The 19527-nt window shown below is 33.2% G+C and overlaps 1 protein-coding gene across 2 annotated transcripts in view; it reads left to right on the forward strand.

Moving 5' to 3' along the window:
• LOC143256059 (proto-oncogene tyrosine-protein kinase receptor Ret-like) overlaps positions 1-19527 on the forward strand; it is a 60835-nt gene that overhangs the window by 21572 nt on the left and 19736 nt on the right. For both annotated transcript variants that reach the window (XM_076512735.1, XM_076512734.1), the window contains exons 5-13: positions 276-526; positions 9008-9167; positions 10093-10190; positions 11265-11378; positions 11802-12027; positions 14183-14209; positions 14851-15069; positions 18056-18310; positions 18769-19007. In XM_076512735.1, coding sequence (XP_076368850.1) covers positions 276-526; positions 9008-9167; positions 10093-10190; positions 11265-11378; positions 11802-12027; positions 14183-14209; positions 14851-15069; positions 18056-18310; positions 18769-19007 — 1589 coding nt within the window. The remainder of the gene's footprint in view (positions 1-275; positions 527-9007; positions 9168-10092; positions 10191-11264; positions 11379-11801; positions 12028-14182; positions 14210-14850; positions 15070-18055; positions 18311-18768; positions 19008-19527) is intronic.

The following is a 19527-nucleotide window of genomic DNA, read 5'->3' on the forward strand; positions in this document are numbered from 1 at the left end:
AATGACATTGGTGCTCATGATGTCATTCGTTTCCATTCTGTTTCATCACAAAATCAGTAATGTAAATTAGTAAATCTATTAATTAAACTTGCAGAATGTTCAGTCTTCTTGTTAACTGTGGTAGATGTTTGTATTATCACACGCTACCAGGTAATTTGAGCTTCGCACCAAATTTAAAGTGGTAGCATCAGTTGTATCAGTTACATATATGTTACTCAGTTGACAATTACACGATAAAACCTACATTTGCGACTGTATTATTGTTTGTTTTTCAGGGCAAAACCTGATAAACATACACAATACACAAGGAATTTTAAGATTATCATCACCTTTGGATGCCGAAAAACGAAGAACGGAAATAGTGGAAGTTGGGTGTTACATTAAAGATTCACGTGGACATCCTCTACATCCAAATGCTTTCAGCCTCTCAGTAACGATTAGAGTAAATGATGTCAACGACAACGCTCCCTATCTACCCGCTGATGTCAGTACTGTCCTTGAACTTTATGATATTGACTTAAAGCTGGTAAGTTATAATAATTTTTAGCTTTGTTTAATAAGCCACCTGGAAGATACACCTTTTTAATCACTCGAACTATTGTACAGTAGTGTGTTATCTGTCAATCAGCAAGAAGACTCTAAAATGACGTCACATAAGGGATGCTTAACATTACAATTTCTACTTTTGTGACGTTAGTCAAACACGCTCATGCCATGAATCGTAAGAATAATTATGCATTCCGTAGGCTACAACACAACATATGAATTTCCAAAAAATAAGAAATACAAATATTTTTTACACTTAATTTGTTTTATTTATTACTGAAAGAGAACACTTTCGGGAACCCTGCTGAAATATATCTAGTATATACATATTTATTTAAACATTACCATGGAATTCCTTTGTTTCAAAGATTAACCCGAATCCTATGTTACTTGATTTGATTACATAACCTATCGATAAATTACGTCTTTTACACCTATTTTACAAAAGTTACCTTCTGCTCTTAAAGTATGCCATTACCGCATGACGTTCTTTAATATGAAGTTACACTCACAATTTTTCATTTTATCAAATTAACAGCTAGAAATATAATTAATAAGTAAAACTATGAATATTCCATGAGTATGACATATGCCAACTATTCGGGGACTCAAACAAAGAGATTCTGTATATAGAACTTGTGTGTTACCAAAGGTTTCGCAAGTTTTCTTAATGGAGACCAACACTCATCCATCCCTGGCTTCAACAGGCTTCGATTGTTGTTTAGAATTAAGTACAAAGCTACACAATTAGCTACCTGTACTCCATGGGTATCGAAACATGGGTCTTCAATGAGCAGTGTAATTTTATAAACTATTACTTTAGTTGTTTGAGTGTCAAAACCTTCAGTTAAATATCAACATAATTTCACATTTTGTTTTTTATTCAAATAATAATGAGAGGGAATTCTCAATAGCCGTAGCTCTTGAAGTTGTTTTTTGTCAGGTAGGATTAGAGTAAATTCATCTATGCGCCTTGGGCGTGGTTAGATAAATTGATCGAAAGGGCATAACTTCCTGAGCCGAAAGCTGTAATTAGATCTTGAATCGGACAAGAGATGACGGAGCTATGAGATAAAAGCTTGTACTTGGAAAAAAAGCCAAAAAACATGGCAGTTTTATTAGCTGCTATGCAGGGGCTAAAACGTCAAATCATGTCATACTAGTCTAATCCATAACGTAATCTAAGTCCATCCAGTAATAAGTAAGTTATGACCTAGCTTGACGTTGAAACCAAGAGCTCGTGAGTTGCGTCCTGTTAATGCGAAAGAAATGCATTCTTGGGTAGCTTTGAGTAGATGCCATCTAATAATTCCTGAATGAACAGTTTCAGATGCATAAAGTGTAGAAATTCTGTAAACTTTAAACTGGATTGTTACTAGATAACGCAAATCAGTAATACAGTTTACATATAAAAGTCAGTTTTCATTTTACGTTTCACACAGAAAATAAAAGCGCGTCTCCAAAATGCCCTTACTTATGAACTTCCTCGTTCAGAATTAGTTTTATGTTATTCGCAGAGTTTTGTAGTTTTTCTTAATGTGTGCAGTTCATCTGCAAACGGTTCTGTTTATAGAAGTTGAAGCACATTTCATACAAAAGTTACATTTATCACACTTGATGACTGAAGAGCCGACTTTCAGTTGTTCACTTTCAAGTAGATGTTTTAGCCGCAAAGGGTGTTGTTTTTGAAACCCAGCCTAACTATTTGTAACTGGTAAAACCCTGTTGCTCTAAAGTTAGTAACAATTACGAGTTTGAAGGAAATAAATTCTCCTCGCCAGTATGTGTTATGCAAACTGTTGCTTACAGAAGTGTAGGAGGCGAGGCTAAAATGAAGGGGAGGGGCAAGATTTTTTGACAGAGGGCAGCGAAAGAATGTGCGCTACCGGCGCAATCATTAAGGTGGGGATCCAGGGCTCGCCTTGTGACCCTGGAAGCTCTTTGAGTCTGGGTTAAGTTTCATGCATTTTCCTAAGAGTAAGTTTTCTACTGACTTCCGTTAATGTAACCTTATGTAAAGCTAAAAAAGAATTATATGTATTGGAACGGCATGGAAGGACCGTTATAAGAATGGATGAAAACATTACAAAAACCACACATAAAGAATTAAAACAGTGAGACAAATGCATTAACTTTTTTACGGGCATGCGAGTTTCGGTTTTGTACCATTATCAAATACAGCCTCGAGATTTCCAAAGTTTACCAGTTTCAAGTTTCAGATAAATGATGTAGTATTAAAACATGTGCAAATGTGTTTATAAAAACTAACCTGACACTGAAAAATGTCGTTCTCTATAAACCTGGCAGTGGAAAAGTTAAAAATAAATTAAGAGCAGTTTTACAACCGTTTCATGAATCGTGCTCCTTATGCCTCGAAAGCCGCAATCGATAAAGCTAAAGTCAAAATCGTGACGTTTACTTTCATACACACATTTATTCATCATTTAAGGTGAAATGTCAATAGCAAAGTAAATTTAGACTAAAGAACGTGTACTGAATGTATCTCAAATAACTGAATTCACTCTGAAGTATATGGAGTTTCAAAAATAGGTACAGTCGTACTGTATGTTCGTGATACTACTCAACATTTGTTAAATAGTCAATAACATACATATAAAAAAAAAAGAACAAGTAAATACTGTTTCTCAGTTCATCGTTAGATTGTAGGTCTCCACTCGAACTTCTATAAACTGCATCTACCTCAGCAGACCAGGCGACGACAGCTGAACACGCATGTGCGCATCTACGGTGCGTCACAAATTGTTTTCAGGTAGGAAAGGTTCATGGGAGCTAAAATGAATAATACACTAAATTTGCTGTATCTTAAGGTTCGAGTAGAAGAAGAAAAAACCGTCTTGAAATACTTCGTTTTTTTTAGGTGAATTATTAAATATAGAAGGTAAAGAAAATTCCTAGAAATATTTAGTCTATAATCCTTGGCAAAGTTAAACAGCCGGCGTATTTAAAAACTCATTTGAAAAGCGACCAATAGTAGGTGAGATTGAGAGTCAGACGAATCAAAGAATACACCGAAACACCCAGTTTTCATTTCGACGTAATTCTGAACCACGTGACCTTTCTTTAGAATCGATCACCAATAGGGTTTGAAAAGTACATTTAGAATGAGGCAGACTGTTTTTATTTTGAAATTAACGATTTTAAAACTGTTAAACCCGAATACTTCGCATGATGTAGTACTGGGGAACTTTCTACTACAATAAGCCGAGGGGCGAAACTATCGATAAAGAAACTCCTAGTGTACGAAATGATATAAATTATTTTGCCTAACTACATAGTAAAAGAGGATTACCATGGTAACCACACTGCAGTGTCCAAGGTCTGACTTATTTTGAGAGAATAACGGAGCTGATTTTGCAATGATTGAAATACTTTTTTTTTACTAATGCATTGTACATCCAGACAGACAAAATCTATTTGCTATGTATCACCCATTATCGTTTCATTGAAAGTATGTATAGTATATATCTTATTATTAGCATAATATTTAATACGAAATATGTAATATTTCATACGTATTTGACGTGTAATATTTAATACGAAATATGTAATATTTCATACGTATTTGACGTGTAATATGTAATATTTGTGCATAATATAATGTACACTATTTAATGCAAAATATAGCATGACAATTAGGAAAGGCAGGAATTTGGGATTGATAAATTTTCGTTTTCTTTTCAAGTGTGTGTGTTTTTTACAGCAAAGCCACATGTGGCTATCTGCTGAGTCCATCGGGGGTACCCTTTGCGTAATCAATCCGTAGATTTTCCGCTGTACCAGCGGGGCACTCTCTTCAAGCGCTCTGCTACTTTACCAATTGATGAGGCACCATTGTTAGAACCAGAGACACCTTAAGGAGATCACTGAATGTCGCCAAGTTACTCAATAGTATAAGAGCACCAGAAACAACGTTAATCAATCTTATTCATATTGTGTACTTGGTGTTAACAAAATTATAATATTAAAACAAATAAAAAAACAACAACTCAATAATAAATGAGCAAATAGTGTGACTGACGCTGACAGATTACTTTCTTGTAGCCAGAGATTTCTGAATTATGAATGACGCCATCTGTCTTGGCTCCACACTGGTAAACGTGACGCGATGGGATTCCATTATTTGAGGGAGGAAACGTGTGCTCTGACTGTAACCAAACTCTTCTATCAATTAAATCATTAATTAAGTAAAACCTAGGTCTTTATAATGGTCTATAAGTTGTGAGAGATTTCTTTTTTTCCTGGCTCTATTACCACATTATTAGATATATATTTAACTTACGCTGTTACCAGCTTCTAAGTTATAATGTTAAGTACAATGTGCTATGTGTTTAGTTTAAGAACTGTGGAAAGTTACCAACTATATAGGTGTAGCACAAAGTTTCATGTTGTTTTTTTTTCATTTCAAGTACAGAGTCACTTTGTGTCTTTGTGGTACGTTTAGTATTACAATGCGTTTCATTATAAACTTAGTAAAATGTTACCATGTGTTGGCTATAGTTCTAGTGTTTGCTGTTAATTACAGTTAGAATCTTTGTGAGTTGAAATGTAAGTATCAGTGTTGAATTATCACTGGTGTTAAAATTAGCTTTGTTTAGTCTCAATATATATTCTGTATAGTCCGAGACAATCACGATAAGTCTCACCCGGTAACTTCCTTCACCCATATCCTAGTTTTATGCGATATTAAGGTAGATTAAACTATGAAAATTGGATAAATAGCCAACACAACTTAAATCTGCAAGCTATACCAGATGATAAGACACACACTAGTCAGTCTCATAGATCTTCAAGTGAAGAGGACACCTCACCACACTTTGTCACCAGTAGAGCTGACGGCGTGAGGTCCTGCGTCAAGGATGCTTATCGACGAAGAGAGAATGTTTTTATATCTTACTGGCTAGCGTGTACCTACCTCAAGTATGGTAGCCAAATTCTAATAGGTTAATGTTTCGTCATTATTCGTCTGTATTTTTTACACAGGACAAGTCTAGCAGCAGTAGTTCTGAACAGCAAGTGGTTAACGCATCGCCAAGAAACACTGATAATTTGAAAAATAGGTGTTCATTCAGGTACATTTGGGACTTGTGGAGGTTGTTAACTTAGCGAGGAGCTTCCACTGTTTAGTAGAAAAAGAGATAAACCTAGGTCTAAACATCGTGCTAGTAAATGGTGATGTATAAAAAAAGCATCAAACTAAGCCGGTCTCACAGTATGCTTATTGCAACATAAAAAAGATCAGGTGAATCTGGAACTGTCTTAAAGCTTTCCTCTGGTACAGCGGTAAGTATAGCGTTTTACAACGCTAAAATTAGGGGTTAATTTCCCCTTGGTAAACTCAGCCCAATGTGGCTTTGCCATAAAAAAAAAAAAATACACACACATACGTACCATCTTAAATATTTTTCTGAACTTTATAACAACACACTCTTTCAGAAAGTAAACCCACAACCATCCCTCAATCAGCAAACAAAGTAAAAGCAACAACTTATAAAGCCTAGACATTATGAAATGAAGCTCAGACTAATGTTTGTGTACAAAGCATGGCCCATAAGATGTAAGGGATGCACAGAATAGAGACTGTGTTCTCTACAGCTGTACAAATTCTAAATTACGTGATATGAACTAGACAAAACTAGGCAGTAAAGTCAATCTCAGAAGCACTTCAATCTGACACAGGAATCAAAACATGGCATATTCAGTCAATTGTAATGATTATAGTACCTCACTCCATACACATAAAGATCAAAACAATATTTATTTCCAATAGAGCTTCTGGTCCAAATAAGGCACGTCTGTTTGTAGTTAAGAGCACAGCTACACAATGGGCTATCTGTGCTCTGCCAACCATGGGTATCGAAACCCGTATTTTATCAGTATGTGTCCACAGACATGCCGCTGTGCCACTGGGAGCAGACAAAAATGATAAAAGGTGTTATGTACATTACCTTTCTTCATATATACTTCAAATCCGTATCACATAGGATGAGAGACATTCTGAATATTATCTTCCTACAAACGGTTTTATACAACCAGCTGAATCATCATCAACATTGATCTACTTCAAGGGTTACCACTTTTACTAGTCCTTTTTTACATTATTCTCACCTTGACAGTCTAGTCAAGTGCATTGTGCTAACCGTTGCTGACGACATTTTGACGTACAGCAGAACAAGCAAAACAGAAAAATCGAAAAGAAAAGGCAATCATCGTTAAGCGTGGTTAAACGGGTGCAGTGACTTAGGAATGGTCATCAAGCCCCTATAGCCACAGTCATGTTGTAAACATTCAAGAAGCAACATGCCACAGATGACAAACTATCAGCATCCTTTAAAATCATTGCTATCGTTCTGGAAGTAAACTTTGACAGACATTTTAATTTTATCAGCCAGAATAATTGTAGTTACTAAAGGTAACAATGCACTGAAAGTTGTAGGAGTAAACAGAGTTGAAGAATATTAATTTTCTTACAATGTCTTATCTACTTCATCCTGGATTGTACTGTTTAGTGATCAGTTTGAGTGACACACAGATAGATAATACTGAAAATAAACAAAACGTATTTTAGGAGAGTTCACGGGTTGTACTTTACCACCTTCCATCAAAACACTATTACACAACACAAACCTCAGTAACATCTCAGAAGAGCAACAGCTCTTGCAAGCAAAATTTCCTACTAGCGCTTTGCAAGGTAAATATCACACATTCCGTTACCGAACTAATTTTCTTCTTCCAACAACAATCCTAGAGACAGTAACCAAGAAGACGATTACCTAAGAGTCATATTACGAGACAATCATGTAGCCAGTCACCACCAGATCTCATATGTTTCCATGTAGGATAGATATCTGGTGCCACATGGATCTGTGGAAAGCAGCCTAGGCAGAAAATATTGAAACTTTGCACAAAGCAAAGCATAAGATCCTGTCAGCACTTATTTAAAGCCCAAGGTGGATAGTCACCTTTCATTATAGCCACAGATGGTTTTACATACAAAAATACCGAGAAAGCTGTTTTGGTCATTTATTGTCTCGTGGAGCAACAATATTCCACATAAGGTAAGTAGAGTATTAAAGCTTCCCACAAGCAGCACAAGGATGGAGTTGTAAGTCCTAAAACTAACTCTCTTCTTTATTCATAAAAGCAGCGAACTGCAAATGGACGGTGCTATTAACATAATATAGGGAAATGTTTGGTCCCAATATTGGTGGCAAAAACAAACTAATTGCATGGTTAGACCATTTCCTGCATGTGACAGGCGGTGCAGGAGTGAAGCCAAACGAGGACGCTGACAACCTCGCAAAAGTTTATTCAATTTAGCACAACTCACTAACAGGATAAAGACCTATTCCATAATAAAAAGGTGAAAGCGACAACCATTAAAGGTTTTCATCAGCATTCAGGTCCATAATTTAAAATAATTTAGAGCTTACATTCTACGTGCTGAGAAGTATCAGATGTTTGAAACTTTTTTTCTGTTTTTCAGAAGAAAGAGTGATTCAGTTTAACAGACTTTAATGTAAAATATAGCCAAAACAAGTGATTAAATGAATGGGATGGCAGAACTGGTAATGCTAGCAATAGAGATTTAAGCGACAATATGGTGGCAGACGTAAAACATTATTGAGTAAAATTGTTTATCGTGAAGGACCTAAAGGATCGTGATGGTTATTTTAACTTTAAAATATTGAATCGAGATACCAGTCGTGATGAAATAATAAATAACTGAATGAAGATATTACAGAAGTTGTGCTAGTAAACCATTAAAAATAATAATAGTGATTTTAATGAAAGAAGATTAAGAGAAGACGTTCATTGTAGTAGTAATACCAAAAGAACTGGGCGAAGCTAATACAGGATGGCCTAAAATTTTACCCACATCTCGAATGCTGATATGATACAACATATTAACTGTGCATACATAGCTGCATCATTTCTAATGCTCAAACTAAGCTTCGCCATCATTCAAACAATCATGACATCCACAACGGAGTACCTGACGTGCTGTTATATAATTTTCAACTTTGATTCGAAGGAAAACAATTGTGTTCTGTTACCTTAATTCGTCATATGGTTTTGGATTTATTTCTAAATATTCTCCATTATTATCTGAAATAACAATAAAACTTTCAGAACTGATATACAGAAGTCGCATAACTTAAAGGATAGGTAATTTTTGGGAGTCACCACGATGCTAAACAATTAACGTGTGCAAAATTTTTAAGAAGTCTAAACAAAAACTTAGGCGTAAAGAATCCATTACATATGCGATACTGTTATTTACATTCTGCACTGTTATAGAAAATATAAATAAGATGTCATCCGGTCTCCCGTTATTCTTTTTAATATTATATATGTTTTCTTGTAATATTTAATTTTTGGAACATGTAGAAGCCAAAATATACTAACCTGCTCTAAGTAAAATCTCTGATATAACTTTCAGGGTCAGGATCTTCCAATACAATTCAATGCTTTCGACAAAGATTCGGCAACAGTGAATAACATCGTTGCGAGAGTGGAAAATGATCGTCTAGGCATGTTCAGAGTTAGAAATACTACTTTCTACGACAACATTATGGATGGTGGAATGTTGTTCATATCTTGTATGTGAAAATGTTTTTTTCTATTTTCTTTAAATAAATGTTTTTATGAATTTCGCGCAAAGCTACACGAGGTCTATCTGCACTAGCCGTCTCTAATTTAGCAGTGTAAGCCTAAAGGGAAGGCAGCTAGCCTTCATCGAACCCAAGACCCTCAGATTAGCAGTCGAAACCCCTAATCATCTAGCCTTGCCAGACTTAAATATAAAATGAAATATTATAAATTTTTACTATCACTGTTAAATATTTCAATTTCTACTGAATTTTGGACACTACACAAGAGCCTTCGTAAATAACTAACTATACGTTCTACACTTTATTATAAGGTTGTGTATAAGTACTGCATTATTTTTGCCTCAAAGACAAATTCCATCGAAGTTTTCGATGTATGGACAGAAAGAACATAACATTTAACATTTTTAGGTAGAAAAGCTTTACCGCATAACTTAATTCAAATAGGTTTTTGTCGTTAATGTTATTACTCGCTATAGATTTATTGCAACGAAGACGTGATTTAAAGAACGCTCTTAAAAAAGTTGCAACTTTCATTGTTGCAACGTTCGCTTGACGAAGAAGACGAAGGCTACTCTTTTACTAATGAATAGTGCGATTGAACGTCACATTATAACACCCCACGGCTGAAAGGTCGAGCATGTTTGGTGTGACGGGGATTGGAACGCACAATCCTCGGATTACAAGTCGAGTGCCTTAACTACTTGGCCATTCCGAGCCCTAGTATCGATCTATCGCCACATTTTTAGATATTACCTTCCTGTGTATTTAGATTCGTTTCGTTTATTTGGAGTAATTTTAGATTATATTTAGTTTTATGCTCATATTCAATAAAAATATCACAACTTACTCATTACGTTTTTCTAGCTGTAATTATATAGATACTAATTATCACATTTAAAAAAAAATATTCTAGTTGTAGAAACGGTAAAACCAGTGCAGTTTCCAGACAAAGAATACCGTTTCATGGTAATACTTGAGGATACGACACTGACGACAACAGCTAAAAGTAAAGTAAGTTGCTTCTCATAATACAAGTACATAATGTAGGTTAGTGTGATATAAAAGGAACAGAATATACAACCCAAAGTTGTTGAAGTCTTTTGTTTTAAACACAAGGTATTGTGATTTAGTTTGTTCAAGAAAATGTTATCTCGATCTATGATTGTTAAAACGAAATCAGAATTCTAATTAAAAATATCAAAATGGGCTATAATTGAAAGAGAGAGTGGGTAACATTTGATTAATGTTTACTCGTAATTCAAATTAGTTTGTGTGTGCCAAAAAGAAAAAAAAAAGCAGAACTTTAATATTTGGAATTACATTTATTTCTGTTCATAACTTTTACTTACGTATGCCAGTGTTAATGTTTTTATTAATGAAATATTATGTAAATTCTGCGCAGGAGCTCATCTGATCTTATCTTGGTTACATTGGGCACTATGTTGTATGCTAGACCTATTAACAGTTTTAGTCTAGGATGGTAAAATGTACTATGTGAACATATGTTGCTAATACACTTAAAAGCTTTTACAGCTATAAATTTAGAGAGACTAATGTAATCGTTATTAATAGACAAGCCTTAGTTCGTATTTTTTGTCAGATTTCATTTAAATTATTTCCACCATATATTTAAGACGAAAAATGACTGCTATTTATTTATTTTTTGATAGATTGTTTAGGCAGAGTATTCATGATGAAACTTTGTTATCGTCTATTTTACGAAGTTTCATCGACTACTATTTTATCTGTTGTAAATTTATTGTTGTCATTGTTAAACCTTTAGACGAGTAAGAATTCGAGTAGACGGCTACTTATCTCTTACGTAATTGTTCAGAATTGATAACAACTGGTAAGTAGGTATATATAATCAAAACACGAAAGCTTTTAATTATAATCGGAAGAGATGCCATTTTTACAGGAAGTTACAACATTTTTAAAGTGTTGTTCAAATTAGATACACTCTGTACTAAACATTTTCTGCAGTCACTTAGATTAAATTTTTATTAATTATGAAATTATAAAAATTATTTGTTTTTCGTTATACTTTCATGGAAAGAGTGTGTTATTTTACTTTCTATCATCCAGGTGATATATAATGTTATTATTCGTAAACACGTGGACAGCTCGTCACAGATGTCTGTCGTCTCTGAGGGTGTCAGCAGTGCTTCTATTTCTCGACAAGCAAGCCTTCATTCTAGAGTGAGAACAGGGAGAAGATATTTCAATATCTAAATATTTAGGAACTTACTTTTTAGCCTTAATATACATATATATATATATATATATATATATATATATATATATATATATATATATATATATATATATATATATATATATATATATATATATTTCAAATACTTTAATTTTATCTTAAGTGCGTTTTCCATCTCTAACAGTAATGAATATTCATTTCTCTTATTTATCAATTATTAGTTATTATTTACATTAAGATATTTCAGTGTGGACTGAAGACTAAAAGCTACTTTAAAAATACACCAAACTTCTGAAGAATGTTCATTTTATCCATAATATTGAGTAAAATATCTTAAACAAAGAAAACAAAGTTCCTTAACCATCTACAATAATCCTTATTTCTGTCCATACTCTTCTTTTTAACAGGTCATCCAACCTGTCGTAGTATCTGTCTCTGACCGATGGCTTTTTGCAATGGCTTTTGTAAATCAAAACGTCTTTGATGTCACACCACAAACTGGAATCATTTATGTTGCTAACGAAAAGGAACTCCAGCGAACGAGTGCATCACATATTCGACTCAATCTCTCATGGGCAAATGATACTGAGGAGAGAGGCTATATGACAATAATTGTCAACTTAACTGATGAAGGTAAAGGTTTATTCCTCAATGTATCAGATTCAACAACTTATAAAACACCATTTTAACCCATCAGTTATTTCTAACTTACTGATGATTTTTCTTAACAGTCACCTTGTTAATCTATTTACAACAAATACGATCTATGCTGCAGTTTTGTTACAAACACGATTAACCAGAAGATCCACACTAAAGAAGGTAAAACCTCTTATGTGAACATTTCAACTTCTTACGTAATTATATGATACATCTTGACTGTTAGTAAGTAAAATTTACTTCTTTCTCCTTTTACGTGTATATATGTTGTCATCTTTTAATATAAAATAAATTTGGTTAATAACTGTAGTTTATGCTTAAGCATAAAGTTACACAATGAGCTGTCTGTGTTATGCCCACAACGTCTACCCAAATTGATGTTTAGTGTGATAAAGTTGCAGGCTTAGCGTGAAGACAACAGGTGGCTGGAATTGGGGTAAGGAGCAAAGATTGTAGACAAAACTAGAGCGGCGAAAGAATTAATTTTCTATAGCTTTATAAGTTTCTGTGTAACAGTCACAAAATATTAGAACAGTGAACGTTATTTCTTTTCTCGATCTGTAATTTTTCAATATATAATTTATGAATCCACAATCTGAATATTGCAACTGATTTGAATATAGTAATATTCTATTGAAGAATGAACTCCATTTTGAATGTACGAAGACTGAGTCGTCTAACTACAGTTTAATTTAATTTACTGTGATCTACCAAAAGACAATTTCACTTGATAAGTTTAAGTATGTGTGTTTTTCTTATAGCAAAGCCACATTGGGCTATCTGCTGAGTCCACCGAGGGGAATCGAACCCCTAATTTTAGCGTTTTAAAGATAAGTTTGAGCAGTTCAAAAATTATTCAAGACGAGAAAGGAAGAATGAACCAAAAATTGTGAAAATTATCTCTGATTATTTTATTTTAACATAAAGTATAAGCGCATCCATAGAAGCGTTTTAATGTAATAACCTTAAAAAAACATCTATGCGGAATTTTATATGAGGCATTATTAGCACAATATCCTGCCATTGTTAATTACAAAAACGTGCCTGAAGTACTTATTATAAATATAAAAGGTCGAGTGTTTGCAAAAGAACCCATCTTTATTTATTAGATCGTAAACTTTTATATCGAAATAGAAGCTTCGCATAATCGTACGTTAAATTACAAACCGCATTATGTAACAGATCATTTCAAGCAGAACTTTATGTAGCGTCGTAAAGACTGCCAGCTTAGCAAAAAAAATAAATCAGGAAATATCATTTCAAAGGACTTCTTCAAATGTAGTCTTACAAAATCCATAGATCATATTGGTTAGTTAATATGTATATTATTAGTTTTAAAATAATCTGGAATTAACTGAATAATTTGTGCACTTATGAAACTTAACAATTTTACCGCCAACTAATGAGAGTTTAGCTTTTTTTTTTTCTTATGCTTTGGAGCACGTGAGAATATTTCAGTTGAACTTTCTAAAAACGTTAGTTAATCAGAAGATCAAACCGTTCTTCATAAATGTTTTACAGATTGGTGTAACATAAGCATGGGTAATTTGGTAGCTCATACTACTACAAAGGAAAAGATACAGATGGTGCCCTAAAACATCACTCAGATGTCGTCGTTTTTATCTCCTATGCATGTTCTAAATTTTACCAACAGATCTGTAGCTTGAAAGTACATTTCAGTAGAGGTATAACGCGTATATTTAGCGCAACAGCTGGTCAAAAAAGTACAAACCACAGATGGTGTAAATCGCCTATGGAACGTCGGTTATCTGGTAAATACATACAATATTTTCGCTCTCTGTTTTTAATGGAGTTCTTGCATACAGCAAAAATTGTTTTTTAATTAAAAACTAATATCACAGCTATGACCGTTAATTATATTCGTCGTTAGAGAACAAAATAATTTAGTTTTTTATTTATTATTCAAGAAATATCGGAATATTTCCACTGCATGGCATGTAACCTTAAACGGTTGTTTGGATATCTTAAGAGAGCCACGAATGATGACCTTAAAGAAAGATTGGCGTGATTAGATTTTAATATAAGAATACAATGATTAATTTCAACTTTTTTTTTTTTTTTACAATTACGGTTAGATATATAACATTGTTACGTTTTGTGTTTGTTTCAGTTATTCTGAAGGACAACAGACAATGCGGTAAGTTTGCGAAAAGTCATAATAAAATTGAATTAGTAGTTTTGATTGTGATTATTAATATTACTTTTCAAACCACTCGAAGAGATGACACGATGTACTTAGAGAGTTGCTTTATCCTGAAACGAGTTTATTTTTTACCTTCCATTGCACCGAGCAGTCCGTAATTTAGTAGTGTAAGACTAGAGGGAAGGCAGCTAGTCATCACCACCAACCGCCAACTCTTGGGCTACTCTTTTATCAACGAATAGTGGGATTGACCGTAACATTATAACGCCCCCACGGCTGAAAGGGCGAGCATGTTTGGCGCGACGCAGGCGCGAACCCGCGAATTACGAGTCGCACGCCTTAACGCGCTTGGCCATGCCGGGCCCACATAAACTATGTAATGTAGCTATATACCCAGAAGTTAATTTAGAGGAAATCTGCCATTTTAATAATAAATTATATATTATATTTATGTCAGTTTATTACTTTATATATGTGTTTTATAGAAGTAGTTTTATTACCCTGGATATAAAAACTAATATTTTAATCGTCAGCAGGAAATAATACTAAACTATAATAGAAATATATATATATATTGTAATTATAGATCCAAATGTTAGAATAATGAAACATTATGATACGTTTTATTATTGTAGACAATTTATGTGCATCGTCAGAGGATAAAGAATATTGTGAGAGCTTGTGTGGAGCAGGAACAGCCAGAGGGCGCTGTTCATGGAGACCTGAAGTGAACAGTACAAGTTTCATAAGCACAGAGTACGCCACCTGTAGTGCAAACTTGAAAACTTGTCCAGATGGAGAGTGTGATGAACTAGAAATGTTTGACAACTCTCTCTGTCCCCAGGACTGCGTCAGTAAGAACTAAATCCACTTTTCATCGTTCTGTCTTAACGTTTTTTTAGTATTTGTTTTCAAAATCTGAACAACGATATTGAAAAGGTCATTATTGAAAAAAAAGGTAGGTTTCAAATGTAGTTGATTTAACTGAAAGTCATGAGATCAGCATGACTTTGTTTTCATACAGAACACATAACAAATTTTGGAAACTTTTTAGGCTTAAATTAAAATTCAACGTAAACGTTATTCTTTAAGTGTATATTTTTCAGCCCCTCGGTGGCACAGCAGTATAAATATGGATTATATTGCTAAAATCCAGGTTTTGATAGCCAATTGTGTTGCTTTGTGCTTAATTTCAAACAAAGAAAAACTTATTTTTCAAATCGAATACAAATATATTCTACTTCTTTTTATATTTTATTAATTTTTATGTTTCTCTAATATTTAATGTTATAATACTACGAGGCTGAACTAAAATTAAAGTTTTTCTCATAATATTGTATCTTGGGTTGTTTTATACTTTTGGCTGAAGTTGATATTTATATTTTATTATTTCTTGTGTAACCTTTATGTTCTTATAATCTGTGTTTATTATTCCTTTCAGTTTGCCCATTATAATTACTTCTATATTCATATTCTGTTTTCTAAATACTCGTTTTATCTATAAATTCTATTCTATCTTTAGTATTCCTATCATGTCTTTTTAGCTTATTTATTGGTTTGAAGATAGGATAAAAATTTTGACGCTTTTCAAATACTTTATATAATTGACTTGTTAAACCTTGAATACAAGCTTACAACTACTTTTTGTTTTAGTTTTCATAAATATATCTTAATGTGGTATTTCTAACTATATTTGCACCTATGTTAAGTATCATAAGTACTTTGTCTACGACATATACATGTGTGTATATACAGATATACAGTTCGAATCTTCATTCAGTAGCCATATACTTAATTAATAACAATTTGTCGTTTACATTTTCCTGTCTTGAACATATTTGTAAAGCTCTGTAAACATATGTGTTAGATGCAGAGATTTTTAATAGTTTTTATATACCTTGATTTTTTGTGTGGCTGCCTAACAACAGCGAATGGTTTTCAATAAACTGATCTTTCTAAGTTAGTTTCTGTTTCTTTTCTAACTAGTACTTCTAAACAATTAGTGCTATTGTTTTCTTAAATTTCACAAGTGAATTGAATTGGTGGTTCTTTAGTTGATAAATAACTAGAAAATTCTTGTAGTTTACTGTTGTCACGTCGTCACACTATGAATGTGTCACCTAACATATCTTATCTAAACTTATGGTTTTAGTTTAACATCACTGAAAGCTTCATTTCAAAAACTATTAATATAAAGGTAACATAACAATGATGACAAGGGAGATCCCATATATAAACTCCCTTTGTTATTGTAATTTTGGTTTACTTGGAAAATGGATTTTCTACACACCTGCTCTTTTTAATTTCAATGTTCATAATTTCGACAACTGGAATTCTGTTTACTATTAACTTATTCTCAAAATATTTGATCGCGTCTTCTAATTAAATTTTAGTAAGTAAAGATAGTACATCAAATCTGTGTTTAATCAGTCGATTGGGTTATGGGTTACTACTTAATATAGGTGTTTATCAAACTTGATAACCTTTAAGAACTTCTCTTTAACTAATAAAATAATTATACACATTAAATTTCTTTCTGTAGTTAGTATTTTAACTTTTTTCTTCACTTAACTTCGTGTTGAGTAATTAAGATTAAAGTTGGTCAGGATGATAAACTTTGGAATAATTATTTACTATATACCTTTGTTAAAAGAGTAAAGAGCTATTAACTATTATTTTTAAAGCAAAAAAACTAATAAATTTCAAGGAAACATATACCCACAAAAATCGTCAATGTATATTTCAAGTGCAATAAACAATATTTAAACAAACTCATCAAATGTTAGTTAGTAAGATTAAATATATGTTCATTACAATAATTTACCAGATGCATCGCTAACACTTTGCCTCATTGCAGTAACTTTTGCTTAATATTAGATGCCTATGAATGCAAAAATCGCTAAATATTATCAACATTTAAAAACAAAATTCCTCATGATTGAAATACTAATTTCGTGGATATGTACGGTTTTATTAAATCTCCTCATCCATAAACTTGCGAGGTAGTTCTCATGAACACCATCGACTTCATTAGACGCATTTATAAGCTATTAATGCACCAAAATGCTTTCTCATGCGTGGTTTCCCTTGCTGTAAAGTCACATAAAACAGTCTCGCTAATATTGCAATTAATTTCACTGTTAGTGTCTTTATGTATTTTGCATGAAAAAAAAGATGGAATCCAATTTTGTGATCAGTTATTTACAAATCGTTTTGAAATAGGCATATTATAAACTTAGTCAACATGATGCAATATTTAGACTCCACTTATATTAAAAACAACGGTTTGAGAAATAAATCCCAAGCACCTCTCACAGAACTACGTATTATTTATTATGTTATTTTGGTTGCTAAACATAAAGCTACATAATTGTCTTTCGAATGTCGAAATTTTCGTTTTAAGCCTTCAGAGTTACCGGTGATATACTGAGAGGAGAACTATTCTGTGATATACTGAGAGGAGAACTATTCTGTGATATACTGAGAGGAGAACTATTCTGTATGGAGCTTTTACCTAGTACAGTGGAAGTACTCGAGACAACAATCTGTAAATTAAACAGGGCCAAATAAATTAAAAGAAGTTACTTCTGATAGCTGCACTTATGCAATATCTTATATGGAGATCAAATGAACAAAGAGATTTATCTTGGGATAAAGTGACCGCCATCCCAACTAGCTACGCCATTTGATTGTGTATTTGATTATTATTGAAAACATAATCTGGTGTTAAGTGTGAAGACTTTTGAGGAAGTCATGAGAAGACTGTGTAAGATATATATTTACAATGTTATAAGTAGATTCTCATGAAATAATAAATAATCTATTTTGTTTATTTATTAGAACAAGAAAATGTCCAAGGAGAAGCTATTACTCACGATAAAGGATTTGGCATTTACAGAGCTATTGGAACTTGTACGTGTATAACGTATGACAGTTGTTACTGTTTGCGTTCGGACCACCTGGCCAATAATAAAAGTAGACAAGAAATAAATGACATATTTCACTCTTCTGCGAATGGTGGGATTATTGAAGATGAGACAACGACTTTTAACTACAACTTTCGCACAGACGAAGTTTTCAAAAAAAAAGAACCTGGTGAGCATTTTGACATTGAAAATATAAAAACGCGTATATAATGAACAAAAAAATTGATTTTTTTTTCTTTGAGAGTAACTAAATGTTGACTGAAATTGAATATAGATCCGTCATTAAATATATGTTCTAGTTACAAAAATATCCACAAGGTGGCAAGCATGTTGCGTGTTATCAGCAGCTTAGCCACAAGTTAGTGTATTGAATGTACTGCTTTTTAAGTGAATAAAATAAAGTATTTAACGATGATTAAACTAATTTAAGTTTACCAGCCCATAATACCTTAAAACGCCTTAATAATTTCATGAATATGGATTGATATGCAAAATAATAAAATAAACAATAACCAAGTAAAATAACCATACCTGTTTAAAAATAATTTGACATGTAGAAACACTATATAACAGTTTCTAAAGTTGTAAAAGTTATATAGGTAATGCTGTTATTTTGTGCTTTGACAGTTACATCATGTGATGAGGGCTGTATGTTGATCATCTGTTTGATTGTTATCTGTGGATTTGGAGTGTGTGTTGTGATCTTCGTTTTCAGAAGACTTCGCCAGACTGCAAGTAGGAAAAAAATACATAAGTACAACAGCAGCCCAATGTCACTATCAGTTGAAATCTCAGATTATTCCAACGAAAGGCCCGTCTACGATTCTCAACCTAACAGTGGTACATCAAATACAAATAAATCAATGGTATGCGCTACGATTTTGGTATTTGCGACAAATATTTTGGCGAATTTTTTTATTCGAAAAGTTTTGCTGTTAGAATTAAGGAATGAAGTACTATTTAAGTATTTTTTTTTACTAAACACTAGTGCTTACTTAACGTTCTAGTATAGTTCATAATAAACTTCATTATTTTTCACACTTTAGGTTCGTTTGAATTAAAATATAGCTTGAGAGATATAATATCTGTGAAATAACAATAATAAAGGCCCGACATGGCCAAGCGTGTTAAGGTGTTCGACTCGTAATCTGAGGGTCAATGGTTCGAATTTCCGTTGCACTAAACATGCTCGCCCTCCCAGCCGTGGGAGCGTTATAATGTTTCGGTCAATCTCACTATTCGTTGGTAAAAGAGTAGTCCAAGAGTTGGCGGTGGGTGGTGATGACTAGTTGCCTTCCCTCTAGTCTTACACTGCTAAATTAGGGACGGCTAGCACAGATAGCCCTTGAGTAGCTTTGCGCGAAATTCAAAACAAACAAACAATAA

This window comes from Tachypleus tridentatus, chromosome 7 (assembly GCF_004210375.1).
Source record: "Tachypleus tridentatus isolate NWPU-2018 chromosome 7, ASM421037v1, whole genome shotgun sequence".
In the NCBI taxonomy this organism is placed as follows: domain Eukaryota; kingdom Metazoa; phylum Arthropoda; class Merostomata; order Xiphosura; family Limulidae; genus Tachypleus; species Tachypleus tridentatus.